At 39.2% G+C, this 24,693-nt stretch overlaps 1 protein-coding gene and 2 non-coding genes across 3 annotated transcripts; all 3 read right to left on the bottom strand.

Moving 5' to 3' along the window:
* Positions 1 to 1,147: 1,147 nt before the first annotated feature.
* Positions 1,148 to 19,117, bottom strand: p2ry6 (pyrimidinergic receptor P2Y6). Its single transcript, XM_084716634.1, has 4 exons — positions 19,010 to 19,117; positions 18,782 to 18,869; positions 2,740 to 3,185; positions 1,148 to 1,970 (listed from the first exon to the last, which is right to left on the bottom strand). Exons 3-4 carry the CDS (start codon positions 3,174 to 3,176, stop codon positions 1,298 to 1,300), a joined length of 1,110 nt encoding a protein of 369 aa, XP_084572760.1. The 5' UTR covers positions 3,177 to 3,185; positions 18,782 to 18,869; positions 19,010 to 19,117; the 3' UTR covers positions 1,148 to 1,297.
* Positions 3,949 to 4,022, bottom strand: trnat-agu (transfer RNA threonine (anticodon AGU)). Its single transcript has one exon. It is a non-coding gene; the product is annotated as a tRNA-Thr (tRNA).
* On the bottom strand, positions 10,135 to 10,207 carry trnaa-agc (transfer RNA alanine (anticodon AGC)). Its single transcript has one exon. It is a non-coding gene; the product is annotated as a tRNA-Ala (tRNA).
* Positions 19,118 to 24,693: the final 5,576 nt, after the last annotated feature.

Raw genomic sequence — 24,693 nt, 5'->3', positions numbered from 1 at the left:
AGTGCAGTTACTCCACATACATAAATGCATACATGCATTTTGCTACTTCACCTGCCATGTTTTTACACTCCTGTTTGTTTCACTCCAGCAAAAGTTCATTTCCACTCAAGTGCTCCATGCAGTTCTAACATGCAGTTACACACATGCATTTTACATGGCTTTGTGCCATAGAGGATTTTATCCCAACACATACACTCTGTATACATTCATCTCTCTTTCATCATTTATATCTCACACATCTTAAAAAAAATTCTCCTCATTTATTTTATATAAACTGTGGAGATGCTCCTTATTATTGGGCCCACACAAAGTCTGCACTGCAGAATTCACATGATTTTTCTGCAGATTTTCAGCAGAACAGAATGGAGATGCTGCTTGTAAAACTCAGTGATAGCAAGCACCTTACCAGTTATTTATTAATGTCTTTGAACGTGTTCAAACAGTAATTGCATAGGAGAATGATTAATGATTTCACAAATTAATATTTGCTCTCTCTGTTCCACATTGATCTTTGTGTTTTAGTAGCCATGTGTCACACATTTTATGCTTTTTGACTTCTCCAACAAATGCTCACATTTTGTTTTGAACCATTTGTGATCAAATCTCAAATTTAAAAGGTTCTCCTGAACATTTCTTTCAGCTCTGCTTGAGGTAATTTTAGTTTATTTTTGTTTTTGTGTTCTTATTTTTGTTCAGAAACAATTAACATTACAAGTGGGAAAAAAAACATTCTGCAGTAATCCACGGATTCTCATTCTTTATCACTGCTGATGATTTTAACAGCATTTCTATGCTTCTGCAGTTCACAGTGTGAAACTAAAATGAAAAAAATTACAAACATGTATTTACAAAGAAGTTTCTCCTTTACTATCCAGTGCACGGTGGAGACTGGAAGTAAAGGTTTCACAGATAACAGGGAGAATGCAGGGTGTGAATGCCCTGGTCTGCTGACAGTATAATCAGCATTTACATACACAGTACAGACAATATGGATTTTCATTTCACCTCTGGGAGTTTCCTCTTTATAGTTTTCTCAGTCTTTGTTTACCTTTCATATTACAAGATTAAAACCTCCATGTTTGATTTCAGAAGGCTTCTTATCTTTTGTAGACCCTCTTACGAAGGTACAGTGTGTACAAAGCAGTGTAGCTTATGTCAAAACATGCATAAGGAATCCTGTTAAAAAAAAAAAACTTGGCAACCAACACAGTGCCATTCTGCAGCATCCTAGGATCCACCGCTGGGGTAACAACAAGGCTTTAAGAAACACTGTTTCAGTATCTGATCGACTGTTCGCTCACACACAGGTGCCTTTCTCCTTGATGGAGGTGACTTTCAACATGAACCTCCTGGTGCTCTGGCGGTAGCGTGGCTGGGTGAAGTAGAACAGAATGGGGTCCAGAAAGCTGTTCATGCTGGCAAACGGCCGCGTGCTCTTATAGATGATGGAAAACAGGTTCCTCGTCTCACAGGGCGCATTGGGCAGCGTGCGCACCACCAGGTACATGGTCTTGGTGAGGTGAAACGGCAGGAAGCTTATGCAGAAAACTGCCGCCACCACAATAATCATCCTCACTGCCTTGTCCCGCTTCTCCCCAGTCGCCATGGAAACACCCTGGTAGGACACCGGGCGGCAGAGGATTTGCGCCATCCGACAGTAGCATACCATCACGCCCATGAAAGGCAACAAGAAGCCGAGGCAGGTGAGAGCCATGCCGTAAGGATAGTAGTCTAATGAGCGCTTTGGCGTGCTTAAATCATAACACACCGTGCGATTTCGCTGGATTCCCGTCGCAGCGAAGTGAAACGTTGGCGCACACAGGACGGCGACCATCAGCCATACCCCTCCACAGACACACCACGCCATCCTGCGGCCACCTTGCTTGTGCCACATGGCAAGGGGATGGCAGATGCCCACGTAGCGCTGCACACTGATGCAGGTGAGGAAGAGGATGCTGCCATGAAGATTACTAAAAACAGGAAAATGAGAAAGAACACATACTGTTAAAGGAGAAATCTGTGATATATTTACTGTAATACATCATAAAATGACCATGATTAGAGAGATAAAGGAACATTTTAAGTTGAAAATCTTGCTTCACTGACAAAAACACTACAGCCGCGGTGTCCTCTGAAATTTCTATTCCAGCATGTAACTTTTATTATTTGTTATTATGAGTCATAAGAAATCATTCATGATCTTTTAGACGGAGTAGATGTTTATAACTGTAGAGGTTTCGTTCATTTTGTCAGAATCTCGCCCACTGAACTTTTCTTAACAGAGGTACAAAGTGCTTCACAGAAACACAGCAACAGGCTCGGTGTGGTGATGTGTGTCAGTAGGCAGGGTTTTAACTTCTCTCTAAAGCTCTTCTTTCATCCTTCACGTTACTTATGTCATTTTTCACACATACAACCATGTGAAACACCATAAATACCTCTGAGGAGAGACAATCCAAAAGCATTCGCAGTATAATTTATAACATCTCATTCCTCTCTATGCCAGCGGACTTTTCACTCCACCTTCATGTTTGTTTTCAGCTGTGGTTGGTCGACTTAGATCTTTTGAAGCATACTGAGACCTTACAGTCGGTGTAAAGTAATAATAAATGTGTTTTTAGATCGTCACACCACAGAAGAATGTGTTATTACTTAAAGGTTACTTAAAAGAACCTGTCTTCTCATCACTTGAAGAATACTCTTAACACACAAAGATAATTAGCCAGTCTAATATCTTACCTGTAGAACTGAAACCTGACCAGTTTACAGGCAAACTCCCCAAAGGGCCAGTAGTCATGACTGCCGTAGTTGTAGATGAGCAAGGGAAGTGACATCACATACAGGAAGTCAGCTATGGCCAAGTTCAGCATGTAGATGTTGTTTCTGGACAGATTGGGCCGAGTCTTCCATATCTTCAGTATGACAGCGGCGTTTAGAGGAAGGCCGAGCAGGAAGACAAAGGTGTACACAGCAGGGAGCAAAATACGTTTAAAGTCCTCCTTGTAGGTGCAACGGAGGCTGCCTGACCCGCTGATGTTGCTGATGTTAGCGACGCTGGTGGTGAAGCTGTCCTCTGTGAACGGCTCTGTAGGGTGTACACTGGTAGAGTAGAATTCCAAAGAGAAGGATTTCGAGATGAGAGTTTCCGTAGGGAAGGAGTTGATAGAATGGGGCATCTTCACTTTCTGGAGGAGAGACAGAGAGAGAGACATGAGGTTGACAGTAGCTGATATCTGAACTGATGATGAGGATCTGCAGGACTGTCACTGTAACACACCTTTTTCACAGCAGCCATGTTTACATGAAATAACAGGTTAAATTCAGAGATAATCAATGGTACTAATCCAGGTTCTGTTCCATTAAGGTCAGACAGAGTTAAAGTGCTGTTGTGCATGTTCAAGCCTGCTCGTGGATACATTTACAGATAGACAAAATAGATTTAGCATAAAATGACAGACAGTGTGCATGCATATACGATAGATAGATATACATAGAGTCTATGTACTGTACATGCCTGTATATGCTTTGAAAATGAATGTTTTCTTGATTTCTTCAGTGCCCATGTAATTACTGTGTATTTGTGTAAACAAAGAAAGATAGAGAGAAACTCTCCACCAGAGGGCACAAAAGATCAACATTTGTTTGATTTATGCCTTCAACATGTCCAACACCACAGGGAGGCCCTGTCAACACTGAACTTTAGAACCTTACTGATATGCCTACAATTTATTAGCTGTGCAACTGGGGTATATATAACTGACAGGGTCGTCAAATACACGGTTCCAAGCACTTTTAATTGACCACGTGGGAATGACACTCAGCATCAACTATATTTCTTCATAATGCCCTTTCACAGGTTAAACTATTCTTGATACTAGCGCAGACTGTGATTCATGAGCTCTGAGTTAGGATAAACTTTCTTGACTCCAGGGGTGAACTTCAATAACAAGGCACTGCTGGGATTCGAACCCAGGATCTCCTGTTTACTAGACAGGCGCTTTAACCAACTAAGCCACAGCGCCATATAGATAACAGTCATCACACAGCAAGAGTAGCAGTAAAATAAAGCATTTATTTATTTAAAGATAGTACTACCACCAGAAAACTACTTCATTTACTCTAAGTGAATGTTGTTAATGTAGTGAATGCAACGTAAAGAATGACCCCTTCAGTGAAGGTTTCCTGCTGCATTAACTAGAAGAGGTCACTCAGTAGAGTGCAGATCCCTGCCAAGCAACAGATGATGAAGCACCTACTGCAATGTCACCCCAACTGTCAGATGCAACAAGTGGAGATTTTACATTCACATGCTGACCACATAAGTGTGAAAAGTCAGTTGTCAATGGTTGTACAAAACAGAGCAGCAGCAAGAAACAGAATTCTTGCTTCACAGTTTGTCTCCACCAAGTTGCAGTTTACATCCATATCTGTCCAGACTCATATAATGTATGTAGTGAAACACTTAATGAATTTAATATGGAATTCACCACTATATTGACCTGTAACTTTGAAGGAATTTAATAAAAGGTATTAAGTGTATTTTTGGCAAAATGCAAGTAATCACTACTATTACTATTATTACAGATGAGTACAGAGGACTGATAGAGAGCTGAATATAATGATGCCACTGTAAAACTGACCTGACCTTTTGGGTATAAAATGTCGTCACCTCATCATTTATCTTGTTAGCTATCTGTGTGTAATTTTGTCGGAATTAGTGTATGAATTCTTGAGTTACGGCCAAAAATGTGTTTTGTGAGGTCACAGTGACTTTGACCTTTTACCACCAAGATCTAATCAGTTCAACTTGTCATTTGTGCCAAGTCTGAGGAAAAGCCCTCAAGGCAATCTTGAGATATTATGTTTACAAGAATGGGATAACCCAAAAACATAAAGCCTGTTGCCATGGCTTGTCAGCGTGGAGCCATAAAAAAAAAAGGCTTTCCGAGATTGTTCAGCATACAGTCCTGAATGTGTACAGAAAAATTAAATTCATTGATTAAAGATTAGCTGCGGACAAGCTGTAGGTCCATTGATCAGCCACAAAGCCTGGGGCAGGGGATAATAATGTTGTGTAGGCATTTCATTGTTGTGGCTGCCCATAATGCCAGATCTTAATACTTAATGCTGCTGGATAGTGCAAACCTGTATTTCCCAACCTGGGCACGAGTTGTAAGGTTCTTGTTTGAAAAACTGCACCAAAATAAATAATGGCAATAAAATGAGACCCAGCCCATGTTAGACTATGATGATTTAATACCTCCATCACTTTATAACAAGTGGCAGCTGGACAGATGCAAGTTTTGAAATGAAAACCACTGCAGACTGTCTGCTCTCCCACTCACAACGCACACTGTCTGGAACAGGCTGCGATTAATCAGCCATCTTAATTACTGCTCCCACCACCAGCATCAATCATATCCATTTCCTTCATGGCAGCATGTGGGCGACTAAGTGATTGGCTTAAGCCACTTCCCTCACAGCCTCATCAGACTGTGACTCATGGCATTTCACAACTAACACCCTTTCAGCTGAAAAGTGCACTTGTGTGAGAGTGCGTGCACATTGTACCTGACGTAAGAAACATTGTCTTTGTGTTTTCAAAAAACTGTGTTTTACGGTAACTGCTCAGTGTGGGTGCATGAACAGTTTGTTGTGAACAACAGTGATGCATTATTTCATAATTCCTGATTAGAGTAATGGGAGTGGAGGAGGAGGGAGAAGGAGCTGGCAGACCATAAAAAAATCCATGACACTGAACCAGTGAGCAGACAGAGAGCAATAACTATGGTTTTGGAAAGTGCACTGCAGCCCTCTTTATTTGCTGGTGACTCATTCAGATTTTTTGATTTGTGGACCAGCCAGTCTCAAGAAAGGCCTTGAGACCAACTTTCTTGGCTATCTTACAGCCCTGTGACATCGTGACAGTCACTCAAATCACTAAACTTTATAAAGACACACTGCACTGTAGAAAGTCTGATTAACTCCATAAATAATACACAGATGCAGTCAATTTAATGACGGGGCTGAAGGTGCCTCTCATGGGCAACCTTTATGTTCAGGTCTGTCTTTAATGGGCTAACCTAATGAAATGTAATGAACACCACCTTTTCTATCTGACTTTGGCATTAAAACAGAAATCTGCAATATATTTACTGTAATAAATCCTAAAGTTACTATGATATGTCATCAGAGATTAAGGATGCTACGAGACTTCACTGACAACAACGCTACAGCAGCGGCATCATCCTTTGAAATGTAAGTTCCAGGCCGGAATGACTTTAAGTTTACCCAGTTCACACTAATTATAGTTGAAATTAATGCTTAATGTTCCCCGAATGAGTGTTTGTTTGTTTATGACTCGTAAGAAGTAGTTAATAATTTAGGAGTAGATATTTGTAGCATTTAAATTGGACAAAATGTTGGAGTCTGGCAGGCAGTAAGACAGGCAGTGACTGAAGTCAAACTCAACAACAACGATGCACTCATCCTGCACTCCTGCAGTGTTCCTGCAACCTGCCTGTGTTTCCTCAGGTCTATGGTGGAGGGGGTAGGAGGTGGGGGAACAACTCGCTTTAACCATAGATTGTATAAGAAATAGGATTTTAACCTATTTAATGTACAGTCTACAGCTCCAACTCACTATTTGAACTGTTTTACTCGTTTTTGCACTTGCAGTTGAGCTAACCATTGCCTACTCTCTAGTGATGAAATGTAATGAACACCACCTTTTCTGTCTGACTTTGGCATTAAAGCTGCACTCCATGCTGTAACTTTCCACATGCTCAGCCAAGACGATGACGGCTTCTGTTTGTGAAGTTGCATCACTCATTTATATTCATAATGTTGGCAAGCACATACAGTTAAAGCGTCACAGAGCGAGCAGTGACACGAAATCAGAAGTATTACTTAAATTTCTAAGGAACTAAAAAAGGTCACTGCAAGGTTCCCTGAAATGCTGCATTTCCACATTCTGCAGTCTACAAGCCCTAGCAAGCAAATCATTGGTCTACAAAGCAAAGCAGGAATAACAGCTGACATCTGCTGAGTGAAACAAGAGCAGCTCTGATTCCCATATTGAATATCTGCACCTCATTAGGTCTGGCACTGAGGTGGAGATAATCACATATCACTGGAGAAGGATGTTGATCATGAAAAATTTATTAGCTGTTGAGTGTCAGTTTCTTTCTAAATTAATTACCAAAAAGAAGACAAAACCAAACGAAAACCTCTATACCAATAATCTAGTTTAGCCTTTGTGGTAATGTTAAGATTTACAGACTTCATCTGTTTTAACTTATTGCATATTAACGAGTGCTTCATACAACTTTAACCAAATCACATACCATCAACAAAAGACATAGTTTAATGATGCCATGAAGCAGCATGGGATCATGGGAGTTGTCCTCTGTGTTGTTAACTACCATTGCCCCACTGCCATTGAAAATCTATCCAATATGACTCAGGAAGAAACCATGTTCAGAGATTAAGTAATGTATTATTGTTTTATGTATGTTATGTCATGTTCACCAACTTCACCCACAACTGCAATCTGTCCAGCTTTGCTGATTACAACATCCAGGCCAGCTGTGTAACATGCAACAGTTAATCGCTGTTGTGTATTGATAAAATATTAACAAACAGTTTAATCGACTAGTATTTCTGGTGCAGACTAGCAAGAATCGTGATGTTTAATTGTGCAGTTGATTGATCACGTGCATCCCTAATTTGAACATGGTTAGAAACATTTAGATAATGTTAAGTACACAACTGAATAAATTTAATACATAGGTCTAGCATTTTTAGACATTTTCATGCAAAAATGTTATGATTTGTTGTAGCTTTAAGTGGATTAGTTGAGTCAACACATGAACAGGCTTCACACGGCTGCAGTCAAATATCCTTTATCAGTTCAAAATGTGATTCAGTAACTCAGTATAAACTGATATAAATGAGCGCAATTAATAATTCACAGTTGACTACAGACTTTTATGCTTAATCCCTAATTGATTTAATTTAAAATTTTCACAGATTCACATTTCACTTCAAATAACATCCATGTATTATGTTTGTGCAGCTTTAATGATGACTGAGTTTATGTTCCTGCTCTAACAGTGTCCAATAACAAAAACCAAGTGTACCAAAGAGCATGGCTGAAATCTGAGGTGTGTATGGATGTGTGTTTGATCTGGTTGGGTTTCCAATTTTCAGACACTCTAGAGAGCAAACAGTCTCGAAAGTGGTCATATCTGCACTCTGTGTGTGCGCCTCTGATAGAGTGTTTGCTCATGGATACTCTCCAGGCTTGTATCCATTTCCTAATCATAATTGATCTTAGTATAATAGCTGCATAATAGATGAACACATTAAAGCACAACAAGGAACACAGACAGACACAAACCACACCACAAACCCACAGAAAGGTTAAAAAAAGAACCCAGCTCATTTGGAAGTCACAACTTTTCATTGCACTAGATTTATATCACCGGAATGAATCTGGAGTCAATACTTGTTGTTTTTTGTTTTTTTTGTTTTTTTTTGCAAAAAACTGATTTAGTCTGCTGCATTTACAGAGACATGTCAGATACCCATGGTGTTTCTAAAATGACACATTAATGCAGAACTATAAAGAACTATTGCTCTTCTGAAAAATAAGGCAAAGAATGTCAAAGGGAAAATGACACAACTGATAGGCACAAAGATTTAATAGTTTCAGCCTATTTTTAGACAAGAGAATAAAATAATTTCCAGTTGAATGTTTACTTAACCACACCACTAATGACAAACATTAATAAAAACATTGCTCACCGACCTGCAGGAATTAATTTGGCTGTGTCACTATGGGTGTGAAGGCATAATCTACTTTTGCTTTATGACTCACAAGAGCTTGTTCTGCCCACGTGTAGTATTTTTGGCAGGTTTCCTAACAATCCCTTTTTTATGGGAAAACAGATGCATAGCATGTACCGGGAAATCTTAAAAGCTGTTACAGCTCCACAGCCTTGAGGGCAAAATCACATGATTTTTAGCATCAACTCAAACTATTTCTTGGATGATGGGTAGCTCAATCAACAGGGATGGGAATCGACAACTGGTTCCAGTTGATCCATTGTATGTGTCTGAGATCATCAGTGACTTTTATTGAGCAATCCAGTACGTTTGTCAAACGGCAAAGATCTCCAGAGGTTGATTCAGCCTTGGACTCACCTGTTCCTCTGCTCCACGCAATCTTTCATGTGGATAGACTGCTGTATCAAACTCCCTTTTTAAAAACAGATGTTTTGTGGTAGGGACTTATGTATTTTTTGACAATAAAAACTTTAGTTACATCATCACTAAGAGTCTTCCTCTGATCATTTCACTCTGATCTACAGGCACAATCGGCACATGTCATTTACTCAATAACATCATTAATTAACCTGTAATGAAGTGTCTGCAACAGTCACTACAGTGCTTGTATTCACCAGATGAAAGTGACAAATGTAGTTCATACCACTGATGGGGGAAGGTACGAAACCTTCAGCATGACAACAAGTGTTGTGTTTGTGTGAATTCTTACAAAAGTGCAGTCAGCTTCTATTACATATATATTCTCAATTATCCTACATCAGCCATTACCAAACTTAAGAATGACGCGGCCCAATTTGAAATCTGAAAATCTTCTGCGACCCACTCAAACATTTAATCACAACTCTGATCATCACATGAGACTAATCATACCAAGGACGAGACATAAGATACCTCCTGGTATCAGTGTGACAGGTCACCAAATACCAACACCTGTTAGACTAAATCATTTAAAAGAAGAAGAAGATTACCACATCATTTAAATCTAATGGCCTTGATTACTTTTTAAAATTAATCAAAAATATTCTAGGCCATTTTAAAATCAAAACATTTCATTCATGTATTTTCTATGACCTCTGAAGGCCCAATCTGCACCTTTGGGACTCATCTTCCTACATAATTGATTTCAAAATATTTTATTGGGGGTGGACATGTCCCCTGTTGTCTTTGTGATGAAAGACAACACTGCTCTTTCGAGACGTTTTCACTGGTACATGTGATGATCTGTATAAATGCTTTTAGCCTTAAGAGCATTGTGATGTATGCATTTCCAGTCAAAAGTAACATTGGAGAATGCGGGCATCGATCCCGCTACCTCTCGCATGCTAAGCGAGCGCTCTACCATTTGAGCTAATTCCCCTGTAAGGACAGCCCATAAAATAACCCTCAGATGTCATGTCATTTACAAAACCACATGTTATACGAATAGTGTTACCAGCAGTTGAGAGGGACGCTCCCTCAATCCACACTCTGTTTACGTCCCTCATGCTTTGACAGGAGAGACACGCTGCTGCATTACTCTCTGCCCTCAGGCCTGCCAAAAGGCAGTGCTGAAGGTGACGCAAGATTATTTATAAACCACGATTGCGAGACTGTGACTGCAACTCAGGACAAATATAGGAGATTGTTAACAACCGATCATAATTCAAACGTGGCTGTAAATCAAACGCCATGTATAATGTTCTAATGATTATTCAGCATGTGGATTTGGTACAATCAGGACTTTTGAACCCTGGTTAAGGTAACATGAGACAACCAAGACGACAGTATGTCAACATCTGCAGCAATCTGCAGAGCCTGGCAATTAGTTTTTGTTATGCAGATACTAGCAGACAGTAAACAGACAGAAACACACACACAATGGACAGGCACACACACACAAACTTTAAAGCTGCATTAATCTTTTTTTATTAACAGCTGATCAAATGATTATGAATACTGTGAAAGGTGACAAAGCCACAGAGTATTATTACCAACTCTGCAGTACCTGTCACTTCTAGGAGCATTTAAGAGTGGGGGGGGGGGGGGGTCTGAGAAATACACTATACTACCCGCCTAGCACCCAGTGGAAGACAGATGCAGTTAGGACCTATCTTGTGAACACAGCAGAGCAGCAAGAAGCTAAAGAGTAGGGGGGTCACATCCACAATTTGATTTGACTATCAATTTTAAGGTCACGATTTGGTTTGATTTGAACTTTTAGTACTGATGGCTGTGTCACTGGTAAACTATTAGTCTTGATTTGTTGAGATTAGAGCTCCAACAATTAACTGGTTAATCGATTATTAAACAAATTACTCAAACCAATTAATCGATTATCAAAATAAGTGATTGCTACAGCTCCACAATTAACAAATACAAGAGAGAAAATCAGTAAATTCCCACATTTGAGATGCTGAAAACAGCAACTGTTTCACATCGTTGTTTGATTAAAATGGTTCATTTTGCTTGACTTAAATTATTAATTGAATTGTTTGAGCACTAAATGTAATTATCACCCTTAACACGCTACCATCACTTTTCTATCAAACATATGCAGGTATGACTAAATGCAGACAATAAAAATAGAAATAAGCACTCTGTTTAAACCACCACCTCTACCACACACATACACATACTCGGATACACAATGATGTAGATTCATTAGCTGCGACAGCCACTCTGCATCTTGGCCCACTTCAGAGATGTTGTTAATCTTATCTTTAAGAGCGGGTAACAGGTGACTGGCAGATAAGGGCACATAATAAAGACTCACGCTGTATACTGTTCACACAAACACTGTCTAGAGTCTAAGCACAGGGCAGGAGATGTAAATGAGCAGAGCGAGATGTTGAGTTGAAGAGCGATATCAGACAACAGTTCAACCATGATTACTTTACCATCTCTGATCTCTACCGTCCCTCGCCACCATAATCAATGATTCATGCCTGCTGCTCCCCATTCTAGTGAAATACACTAATTCACTGATATGCACAGACACACGCGCAGGCCAACACATGTGTACACACTCTCATGCTTTGCCTATAATGAGTCTGAAAATGGCTTACAAAGTAATCAGGAAGGAAACATTAAAGACTGCAGGCACACTCACATGAAAACAGGCATTCAGCAAAGACACGTGGCAAAAACACGAATGTACACACCAGCACACAAACATAAACATCCTCTTTACTGAGATAAATAACAAGCATTGTTTCATTTTCCAAACGAGGATGAATGCAACTGCAGTGGTGCAACACACACAACTGCTTGCTGCAGAAGTCAAAGCCCGTTATTTAATTAGGGAAAAAAAAAAATAATATGGTGTAGGCTAATACGAATCAGTCCTGAGGACAGGCACTGTGGCTATAACACAGGAGACATTTTAAACCAATCAGCTGCACCATAAATAGACACATGGGTGATGAGGAAAGCTGGTGTTCAACACGAGTGCTGTGCTTGCCATATGGTCTTGAGGATGATAAAACAATTACTTGATGCATGAGACCTAACTGTAATAAATCAAAGGTCCTAATAAACAGCTTATAAACTCTCCTCAGAGGGCACAGGCCATCTCACACATACCAAGAAAGGAAAAACAACTAACTGATGCACGAATCCTAAGTGTAAGCAGTCAAAGGTTGTAATAAACAACTTATAAACTCTCCTCAGAGAGCAGAGTCTATCTCTCACATACCAAGAAAACAGGACACACAGTGAGCCATTCTCCCCCTTTCTTCGGGCTCCTCTGAAAAATGATGTGTTTGTGCCAAATGTTTGATTTCCATGAGAGAAGTGTGCAGAATTGAAGTACAAATAAGGACATTATATCACGACTAGAACAGAATCTAGTGTACACAATTTTTCTCTGCTAGAACCAAACCTAAATATTAAGCCAATTATTTCTAGTCCACTGAAAAAGAACAGAGGGACAGGAATGCCTTCAAAGTGACGGGGATCACATACACAAGGCTGCAGGGGCCAGTATTTCAAAACCTTTAAGCTAAGAAGAGAATTCCAGATCCTACAAAATTGGAAAATGGTAATCCAATCCTGGCCAGAATTCAGATCAAATGTTGTTGTTGCACATTTCAAAACTCTTCTCTCTCTACTATGATGCTAAAAATGAAAGGGTGGATGTAGCATAGATTCAATATGGATCTAGAGAGGCACATATTAAATCATTTTTGGAAGATCTAGGGGCTCAATTGAACACTAAAATGGGGAGCTGAAAAGGCATTTTGCATGACTGAACCATCATGCAACATAATTCTCACCTGCATTTTGCTTTATAAAATCTCTGAATGATGTGAGGTTCCTCGCTGTGATGGAAAGGGTCACTCACAGTGACATACCACTGGCAGCACTGCAACCAGCTGGATGGTTGATGAGAGGCGCTCTAGCGAACTACTATTTTCTCAGGATATTCTGATTTAGTATGCTGACGATGTTTTCAACATTTTCAGCATTTTAATGAAATGTTATTTTAAAGTCAAAGAATGCAAAGCTAGATTCTGCAATCCTGATCTCGTGGTCTCTGAAAAACGGGGACAACGCCTGCAAGATTAGTTTTATCTGGGATAGCAATAAAGGGATTTCGAAATCTGGATAATTCCTATCAAGATTTAAAGTTTTGAAATAGTGACCCCAGCTGATAATACACAGTGCTCTGTTGGTAATTATTTGTTCTAACTTGTAGACTAAGACGTGTTGAAGCGTGCTGCTGTAAGGATTTGGCCCGAGGATTGCATCAGGCATGTATAGTCGGATAGACAGTGGTTCAGGCCGTGACTCTTGTCATCTGGTTGGTACACATGGGGGAAGTGAATGCAACTCTGATGAAACAAGAGACAGGACAGGACAGTAGAGCATCGGCCACTGAAACCCCAGTGTGGACACATCACAAGGTTCCTCCTATCAAGATCATCAGACTTAACTGCCATTTTGTTTCACTTCATTCATTCAGCCTGTCGCTGCAGGTTTGCTGATTTCTGGTTAGGGTGTTTTGTCCAAACCACTGAGTAGCTAATAACTTATCCTTCTGGCTGAAGTCATGTTTCGGTCTTCAAAGAGGCTGTTGCGCTGACTACAAGAAGCAGGTTATGTACTGTTTTGCAAGACAGTCAAGAAAATAAGAAAGACTTCAAGTGGCTTGAGGGCTTAAGGGCTAAAGCACCAAACATGCACTGCAACATCTTTTTTTTTTGGTTTGTTTTAAGCTTATTTTTTGGGCTTTTTGCCTTTATTGTGATAGTGACAGCTGAAGATATGACAGGAAAGGGGGTAGAGAGAGAGGGGATGACATCCAGCAAATGGGGCGCAGGTGAGAAGCGAACCGGCAGCCGCTGCAGAGAACTGACAGCCTCAATATATGGTGTGCACGCCCTACCAACTGAGCTATAGGAGTGCCCGAACTGCAACCTCTCTAGTTGAACTCATTTGTGTCTCTACTGTGATAAAGTGGCCCTAAAAAAGAAATATGCATACTTAAAGGTCCAGTGTGTAACATTTACAGGGATTTAGTGGCAGAAATGGAACATACTATGTGGTTTTATTTTATATCAACAGACAGAGCGGGTCATCTTCCACAGACACCACCATGTTGCTCTGCCGTGTTTCTACCTTAACCCAGAAAGGACAAACCAAACACTGGGTCTAGATACAGCCTTTTGCGTTTTGCGCAAGTTTTGCAGCCACCACAGGTTGTCCTACATCGTCGGAAAGGGGAGAGTCATAGCTGGGTAGCTCAGTTGGTAGAGCATGTGCCCCGTGTATGGAGGCTAAGAGTCTCCTGCAGTGACCATGGGGTTGACTCCTGCCTGTGGCACAGGAAACACAAAAAGTTTAAAAAAAAAGACTTTCAGGTCATCTTCCTGGAGAGCTAGCTACCATTCAAGCTATTGAAAAATAGTCAATGGCAAAACGCACAGCTGTACAAGCTGTATGTCTTAAAAACAATACACCATCTAAAAAACAGCTGAAGTCAATATGAACTACATGCTGCAAACAATGAAGTAAGATACATACATACAATACATTATCAGCAACATTTTATGTCTTTATTAGACAGTAAACAGTAATAAGAAATCAACTAGACACTGCAACTACATGGCTCAGTTCATAAACTTGTAGGCCACAAGGAATCAGAAATGTTCAAAGGTCTAAAAAACAGCCACAATAAGAAACTTATGCAGCAACTTGACATATTTAGGCCATTTTGTTCATGCACACAAAAAAGCATGAACACAGATACAAGAACAGCCACACATACACACTCACTGGACATGTCACGTCCAGTTGTTTCTCCCTTATTTCTGTCACATAGACCTCTCTATCATTACAATAATAAGGGCTTGTTGATAATAATGTACAATCATCCCAGGGACACACAAATTTTTTTCAGCTTTTGTTGCTGTCTATGCACTCGTTTTTGCTCTTAAATGGTAATTATTCCCTCTAATGTTGATGGAAAAGCATGTTTTCCAAACATAAGCTGCAATAATAGCCTGATACACACCTCTGGTGAGACAAAAAAGCTTAACAGAGAGCTAAGTAGCAGTTAGCCTGTGCCTTGCGGTGGCTGTTGTCATGGGTTTGCGGTGCAGAGGGGACGTGAATGCAGCTTCGCTAAAAGCAGAGTCAGTAAAGCAAAGACAGGACAAAACAAATGTCTTAGACTGATTCTCCAGTGCATCTCTGACAATCGTGGAGAATTATACAGTAGTTTTTTAACTTAAGCTCTGCTCACTATGGGTCTAAATTAAGACAAATTATAGGACAGATTTCTGTAATTCCTACTCAGCCCAGAAAGTCAGATTAATCTGAGGACAATTACATCAAACTGCCAATTTTAAGGAGCCACTATGCTGACATGTTTGGGATGGCTGAGCTCTTTATTATTTATTTATTCAGTGAGATAATGCTGGGCATTTAACTTTGTCCCGTTTCTCTTCCCCTCTCTGTCTCTGTCTGTCCATCTCTTCACCAGTGTTACATTAGTTTGTTCCTGCTCACAAAAACACCCACACAAGCCGGACAGAAGGGAATCTTCAGTGAAAACAGAGTAGCCACGCCAAAGTCCCATGGCATGTGTGCCAGGTCTTTACACGACAGGTCATCCAAATGATTCACGGCTATTACATCCGTGATGTGACATAGTTCCGTTGCTGACACAGAAATTACAGAGAAAACCGTTTGACATTTTAAATTAGGTAATATAAGATTAATCTTACATTAATCTCACTTCACTATTTTTCCACTGGTGTCATCAACAACTGGGATGATTTTTGCCGGGGAGTTGTGTACTACATGTATTTAAACTAGTAGTTCTACTAAAAACATATTTGCACAGTGATTCAAGTAGTTAAATTACTTTTTTCTATTTCTATTTTACCATCTCTTCTCTACTGACTGATGAACACTGTAAACAAAACCAAAGCTGACATCCCTTACACTTGCCCATGAACAGTGGGGAAATTTATTTGCGGCTTAAGGCTTGTGAACAAGCGGCACTTTTTGTAATAAACTTGGTTGGATGGAATTATTCACGAGCATGTGACTTCTTTGTATTATAATTTATTATTATTTTCATATTATATTACATTGCTTTAGTTAACCAAACTAGATTTCTCGATTTCCTTTGGTGCAGTTCAACGTCTTGTAAGTAACAGACCGCTTGCATAGCTATGCTTTCAAAATAACTCCCCAAGAACTGTCTATGGGGAAGTGATTTTTTGCATACATGTAGAACTGCAACAAATTATTTGGTTTTGATTAATCACTCGAGTAACTTTTCAAGCTATAATGCCAAAAATGACAGATTTTTAACTTCTAAATTATAATAACTTTGTGTTTTTCTTCATCATGTGACAGTAAACTGCAAATTTGAAAGTTAGACTGCTGGTCGAGCAAATCAAGACATCTAATTGTCACCTTTGCCTTCGGAAACTCTGCCTTAAGACTTCTGATTGTATAGACCAAACAATTATCAAAATAGGACAGAAATTTCAAGTATTTATCGTCAAAGAATAGACTGTTGCTAGTTGCAGTCTTCAATAGTACTTTGTATTATAGCCTGCTGTTAAAAAGGGAAGTCTTGTCACTTTCTTGTGTGTGAGAGCGAGTGGGAACATCCAGCAGCTTTCTTTGTGTCACCTACATTACCTGTAAGGATGCTTCTTCCTGCCTCTGTGTATCCCCTATAAAACCTAATAAGATAATCTCCTGTTGCATTAAGATATTAACATGAGCCCGTCCAGTGCTGCTGAGTATTCTCTGATGGTTGATACAGATACAAAGACAGATGGCTGCTCTGTGGACACAATGCTACTCACTGTCACACAACCCTGGACATACTGGCAGATGTTGTGTTGAAGAACAAAGCCATTTATCATCATCGATGCAATATTCATGAAAAAAATACAGAAGCTACAATTTTTTGATAAAGGAAAAATGTGTGACAAAACAATTTTATACTATACTACTCTCCAGATGTAAGAAAACATGTTTGTTTACAGACCTCAACAAATATCATGATTTTTGATAGATTTTCCAATGAAAATGAAAACTGTGATGCAAAAATTATCATTCCCAGTTAAAAGATTATTTTGACAGATATTGACAATACTGTCAAAAGAAATTGCATTTTTACCATATCATGCTGCTCCAGAACAAACAAATAAAATACAAGTACTGTGTTTCTCAAGCTGACAAACTGTACATCTAAATCTTGGGAATAGAGGCTGTTTCCCAGGATAATTTTATGGCTGCATTTTTGTGGTTTTTGAGACTTTCGGCATCAGTTCATTCATGTTTTTCATTGTAATGTTTTGAAAAACCTTACACTACATTTCCTGAAAACTCCACAGAGAGGCTGTCATCACATTTTCACACCTGGTATGTGCACAGTAAAACCTCAGTGCCCTGAAGCATGCCGCTGTGCAGCCTGAACCAGATCAGTGCCTTTTCCATTAGTGTTCACTGTGTTTTATGTGGAATTTGATTTAGAAAAAAAAAACACACTGGGGAGAAAACAGGGAGCAGATGCAATGAATCTAATGTTATCATAGCAGGGAGCTCTTATCAAAAGTGCGGTGATATATTTAAACACAAATCTTCCTCTGCCATAACAGGAAGACGTTGCCAGTCCCAGAGGACATTCAAGGGACTGATTTTTAGAAGCAAAAACATCCTGCTGTTTTGTGGAACTGATCAGTTTTGTTTAGTTTCTGTTTCATTGAACATTTCAATCATTTCCTGGCTGTAGTAGTACTATAATATTATATATAGCTAAAGCTGGAATTATAGAAGAGTGTCACAATTAGAGTTACAACAATTAGTTGTTTAAATTATCAGTTGACTGAAGGGAAATAAGTAGCCAACTATTTTGTTAATGTAAGGATTTGGTCATTTTCTTTGTCATTTATGGTCATGAAAGTATTTGGGTTTTAGACTGTTGATTGGACAAAATAAACAATTTGAAGACCTCACTTTGACTAATTTTACATTTAACAGAATAAACAATTATCAGGGTGATTAATCAATGCTGAAAATTAGGGCTGCAACTAACAATTCAAGAAATGTCTGAAAGTGGTGAAAACTGTTTCAGTGTTCGAAATTTGAGAGACCGAAATCAGAGAAACTAGACATTTTTGTTAAAAAATAATAATAATTTCAAAATAGCTGGCGATGTAAGAGCTGATTACTTGATGAACTGAGTTATTTGATGAACTGTTGCAGCTCTGTTGAAAACCATCGTTAGCTGCAGTCATACTACCGGAGCTAAATGCCATGAGTGGCTGGCATGATAAGACTGGTATTTAGCAGCCACGCCGTGTCCCAATAGGAATATCATGTTCTCACTCGTTTGGTTCAAATGCCTCAGCTAGTTACGGTACACTGCATTCCTTCAGTTATTAGCGAGAAAGGGGGTCAATGAAACTGTAAAACAACTTACCCAGAGTGACAGCGAAGTAAATGAAGTGACAACATCAACAAGTTGGCGACTCCATGGCAGAAGACTCGTCCCGCTCCTCGTCTCTCCTCTGAAACAACAAAGATCAGCTCAGCGCGGAGGAAAGGAGCCGAGGAAAAACAAGTGTACAGAAATCACCATGAACACACGCGAGCCTGTTTAATATCACAAAAACCCGAGTACAGGTGTTATTTAAACCCGCAGACCTACATGCTGTGAAGCGGCTCCGGTTGTAGGACACACTTTCACACACTCCTGCTCTTCAGTGACTCAGACTGCTGCTCTGTCTCTCTCTCTCTCTCACACACACACACACACGTGTTTCTGCTGCGGCCGCTGCTCCAGTGGACAACGGCCGGCGCGCGCGCTACACCGCGGCACGCACGCGCATTGAGGCTTAGTGAGCAATTCAAAATATCAGAGCACTAGTCTGCGCGCTTTTATGCGCTTACTTTTAGCTGGATTTGTCAATATTTTTTAAAACAATTACACCATAATCACGAGAAATACTTGTTTTACGATTGGCTGGTGTATTTTAGGAGTATCTGAACTTTCCGGTCAAGTTCCAGTTTAAAACTGCTGCTTACCATACTAACAATATTTATCATTCCTGCCAGTTAACTGACGGTTGAGATCGATGATTAAACTGAATAAAAACAAACCTCAACTGCAGAAGAGGTCACTCAGTAGAGTGCAGATCTCCACCAGGCGATCCAAAAAGAATATTTAGATGTAACCCCTTTGTAATCACCAGTGGTGAAAAGAGTCCTGAAAATCTGTACATTACTAACTTATCACTCAATTACAAGTAAAACTACTGCTGTCAAGAAAAAGCAATTTGTTGAATATGGTAACTTAAAGTGTGAAAAAAGAAAAAAACAAGAAAAAAATGGTAAAAATGTTAAACTAACTATTTTTAAACTATTACTTGAGGAAAATGCAGCATTTTTTTTTTGTTTGTTTGTTTGTTTGTTTGGTTTTTTATGTCATGGTTTTCATTGGCCCGTTTGTGAGCAGATAACCTTAGTGACTAAAAAAATGCTGATGAAAGGTTTGGATATTAATTCAAATTGTACTGAATTATGATTTTAAAAGGAACTGGGTAGATTACAGTGTAATGCATACTTAAGCATGAGTAAAAGTACATACTTACCCAAAATAACCACTTAATACAGTAACAGTGTTTGGTAATCACCCACATTTTGATTATAACTGTCATTTAATTTCATATTTTTGTCAATAACTGTATCAGATTATCCATTGGCATTTATTTTGTCAATTGATTACATGTATCCAGTGACTCTCCAGCACTGCTAGTATCGTATTAGGCATTTGTATGAAATTTTGTCATAATTAGCATATGGTCAATATTCTAATCAGGTCATCATTAAGTCAAAGTGAACATTTGTGCCAAATTTGAATTCCCTCAAGACGATCTTTAGATATAACATTTACAAAAATGCAGCCACCCAAAAACAATGTCAGTGTCCACGGCTGTCCCCAGTGTGGAGCCATACAAAGGTTTTTTCAAGGTTTTTGGAAAAATAGTGAACCACAGAGGTCCTTCAGCATACAGTTATGAACATGCACCAAAAAATTAGGTTGATTGGTCTAATAGGATGCAAAATTATCTATTATCAGACGAGCTCAAAGTCCATCGATCACACGCGTAAGCAATCACATGATCCCCTCAAAAGTGGATGAATACTTTGAACAGTTATTTTTACTTTGACTAGTTGCCATGGTAAAAGTATGATCATCCCTAGAATTAAAAATGACACTTCACCCCAAACTCAACAATATGTGTTTTGCATTTTTCTCTGGCCTGTAGTGCTATTTATCCATCTTAGACTGTTTTGGTGTGAGCTGCCCAGTTCTGGAGATATCAGCCACAGAGATGTCTGCCCTCTCTCAAAAATAATGGAGCTAAATTGCACTAGATTGATGTTGTGTTTTTTGTTGCTTTGAGCACCACAAGCCAAGTGTCATCCAGTTCCAACAGTGACTCACACCAAAGTTATGTAGATGGGAAAATAGCACAACAGGGACAACGTTATTTTTGATGTTAGAGTGAACTGTCCCTTTATGCTAAGGTGAGCTATTGAGTTGGCTGAATTATAATAACTGATGTATTAATGTGTTCATCAACTTAAAGGATCAGTGTGTAGGAATTGATGGCATCTAGTGGTGAGCTTGCAGATTGCCAACACCTCGTCTCACTCTCCCAAGCGTGTGCGATAGGAGAACCTGCGAAGCCATGAAACTCATGCAAAACGCAAAAGGCTGTATCTAGGGCCAGTATTTGGTTTGTCCATTTTAGGCTACTGTAGAGACATGGCACCCTGTGAGGACGAGGGCCTGCACTTGCTGTAGACTGTAAATGGCTCATTCTAAGGTAACGAAACACAATGTGTAATGAAACTGTGTGTGGTGTGTTAGTCGGTTAAAAAGAGGTAGGAGGGGATTTTTCTCTGGATAATTTTAATTTTTAATGTTACATTTTATGGAAACACTACCATTTTGGTCCACAGGGGGCTCCAAAATCAACAAAATCTGAAAGTTTCTTGTACTGCTTTAATATATTGTTCAGTAGTTTAATCTATAATAATACATCATAATTTATTAGTTGATTTATATTTTTTATTAATAATCCGAAACTGGAAAATTGTTTCAAACAGATGTAGTGGAGTAAAAAGTACAATATGTGCCTCCAAAATGTAGTGGAGCAGAAAAGTAACACAAAAATAGAAATATTAGTTAAGTAAAGGTATAAGTAAAACACCGGTGAGCTCAATATTACAAACCATCTGAGTAAATGCTGGTTACATTCCACCTCTGGAGACTTGGAGCAGAAGCTTACTGTTCATCAGTGGTCACGAGTCTAAAGTCCTCAGGAAATGATTTCATGAGCGGTTATAAGAACGTCTGTTGTGTCACCCATCAGTTACAGAGCAAACTCTCACAGAGTGCTGAGGAACCAGTCGAAGCGGTTCACTGCTCATTCATTTGACATTAAACAATGGCAACTTTTGGTAAACATTACTGAGAGTGATAGAAGTGCTTTGCATGTGCCGTGTGTCTAATGTCGATATTTTATGAGACTTTTATTGTACGTTTATTGATTTGCCATCGCCGCCGTTTCCTGCTCAGCATCCGGTTTGGGTTAGAATATATCTGATAAGGTGTGGCCACGACAGACACAAATTTGGGAAATCGCAACACAGCTTTACCTGTCAGCCTCCTGTAAACATCACAAAGCAAGAGAGAAGTCCTGCAGACTATCCTTTACTTGCAATAAACTTTTTTAACTAAACAACATTTTGGTCCTTAAGACCTTCATCAGGTAAAACCAAAGTTGGAGGACCAAAACATATCTTCAAAAAGTGAGTTCCCTCCTCTCTTGCCTGTGGATTTTCATCCTACGCAGCTGTCTACATGAAACTAAAGGTGTTAAACTATATTAGCGTGACACCCAGGGTTGGGTTGAATAATATGGGTGTAAATGGGAGTGGTTTAGGCTGCAGCCTTGCGTGCCATATGTGTGGCGTGTTTGGTGTAACAAAGATGATAACATTGTCAGTACCCATGTTAACACAGTGGTACAGCACATACTATAGAGAGTATAAAGTAGGTCAAAAACCAGCAGCAGATTGGAGATGAGTGGAAAACATCTCAGCAGCAATGACAACAGAAGTAATGGTTGTGTTTTGGCTCCTGATCTGGACATTATGAGTTTAAGGTCTTAAGCAAACCACTGTTATCACATGTCTGTTTTCAAACTACACAAAATATTGTTGTACATTATGTACTCATGCTTTTGTCTTCGGTGTTGTTGCAAATGAGTCACAACCACATGTATCATCATATCTACTTTCTCAGTTTGAATTCATTTGGAAATGAATTTAGCCCTCGTCATTCATTTATTATTAGCAAACTTGTCAATATCAGGTGTGATGAGAAATGTCTGTCCTCATGTTGTTCTCGAGTCACTTAAATGAATGACCTATTCACAATCAGTTTGAACAGAGCTGTCAAAACCAAAGGACTGGAAAACTATGAGCTGTGAAACTGGTTTACATTAAAACATTCATTCGCAGCTTAAATCATGACGCTTGTATCATCGAGCTGCTGTAAAACTGTTTATTGCTGTTTGTTTATGAGTTTGAATTCAAGGCATGTGTTGTGTTCACAGGGATTAACCTCTGCTGGGAAACAGGCACAAACAAGACTGATGGTCAGTTAGTGGCTTGTATAAACACTTAAGCAGAAAATTGTTTTATCTTCGACCACACACTGACATAAGAGCTCAAAACTGGTTGTTATAAGCAGCATCTGCAAATAGAAATAAATAAATAAAACAAATGAGTGCCATTTGACCTAAGTAAGTATATAAGAAGGGGAAACCATTAACCTTCAGCCGCAATGTATTCCTTTACAAAATGTTGTATTGTTTTCTAGCTAGCTAAAAAGTTAACTCAACATTACACTGTTTGCTAGCTTGCTAAAAAGTAAAAAAAAAAAAAAGTTTAATTGTTCACTAGCATGCTAAAGAGTTAACTAAATGTTATATTTGCTTGCACACGAAGAGACCTCTAATTTCTCCTCCTTTGAGAAAAACTTGTCAGTCGATTTATGAACAGGAGTGAAAGGAAAAAAAAAGAATAATATGACTCAGTTGAGTTGAGTCTGTGTCGCTTAACTTTCATAGAACTTGAATATTTTTATCAATCAGTCTCAAGAAGGTGGCCATTTTAAAAGTTAAACCTCCTCAAGTATAAGTTTAAAGTTAAAACTGGATCACAGTTTAAATTGGAGTTTAAAGTTTTGGCGCAACAGAATTAAATTTATTCTAGGCCTAGAGTAAAAACTAAAGGTTTACATTTAATATTTGTTCATTATCATTTTTTAAAATTATTTTTACATACTATTTTGACTTTAGAAACAGACATCCAGCTAACCTCTTCTCTTTCTTCTGAACGGGTGAATTTGTCATGTTGAAATTGAGGCATGTGCAGACAGGGAAGTGGGGCATTTAAACTTCATCAGCAAATTTCGTAATGATTGTGAGGTATCGTGAGAAACTCTGTCCAAACACAGTCAATTTAGGCCTCCACCCTCTTTCTGCAATCACATGTGGAAAAGTTTGACCATCCTCATGAAGGGGCAGCTTGTATAGGGTACAAAAGTCAAGCTCAGAGGGGATGAATCAGGATTTTCTTTAGCAAAAGTCTCATATTCAGTGTGAAGCTGATGTCTCTCAGTGTGCTTGAAAACTAAACCAGAAGTCTTGCGGCACATTTCAGAAAGGCAAGTTACATAACTGCGTGTTGCATCTATAAACCCATAAACGGTAACTTTATTGTGGATTTTATTTTGTGCTCCTCACAATAGGATTTAATGGCTGCAGGGTGACAAGCTAAACCAAATCATCTTCATGTGTGGTTTCCCACACAACATGTTTCCTGGCAGATATTCAGATGACCCTGAGGTTCATGTGTCTCTCTTGACCTTAATCTTTTTAGGTCGTCAGCGCAAACTTTCTAGAGTGTGAGACTGGCTGTTTTCACACAGTTTTACAAGAAAATAACTCGGGAATAATTCCTCCGAGAGATGGGGTGTTTTTTACTACCAGCTTCTAGTTGTTCTAGGTTGTCTTTTGCTGTCACATCCCTGGAGCTACCGTGTGATGTCAGAACTAATTGCGTGTGTCTATGTACAGTATGCTCAGTGCTTTATGTAAATATGCTTGTGAGAGTCGTCGGCAGCAGGATGTTAGGATTCACCTGATTTCTCTTCAAAGACCTGTGTGTATTTTCATCATGTCAGATATACACAAATGACACTGAATACTCCTGTACTGACAGCTTAACACTGAACACCAAACAGCAATAGGA

Source organism: Lutjanus erythropterus, chromosome 4, assembly GCF_056507025.1.
Source record: "Lutjanus erythropterus isolate fLutEry1 chromosome 4, fLutEry1.hap2, whole genome shotgun sequence".
Classification (NCBI taxonomy): Eukaryota; Metazoa; Chordata; class Actinopteri; order Lutjaniformes; family Lutjanidae; genus Lutjanus; species Lutjanus erythropterus.
The sequence above is the reverse complement of the archived record's forward strand: the minus strand, read 5'-3'. Positions and strand labels throughout refer to the sequence as shown.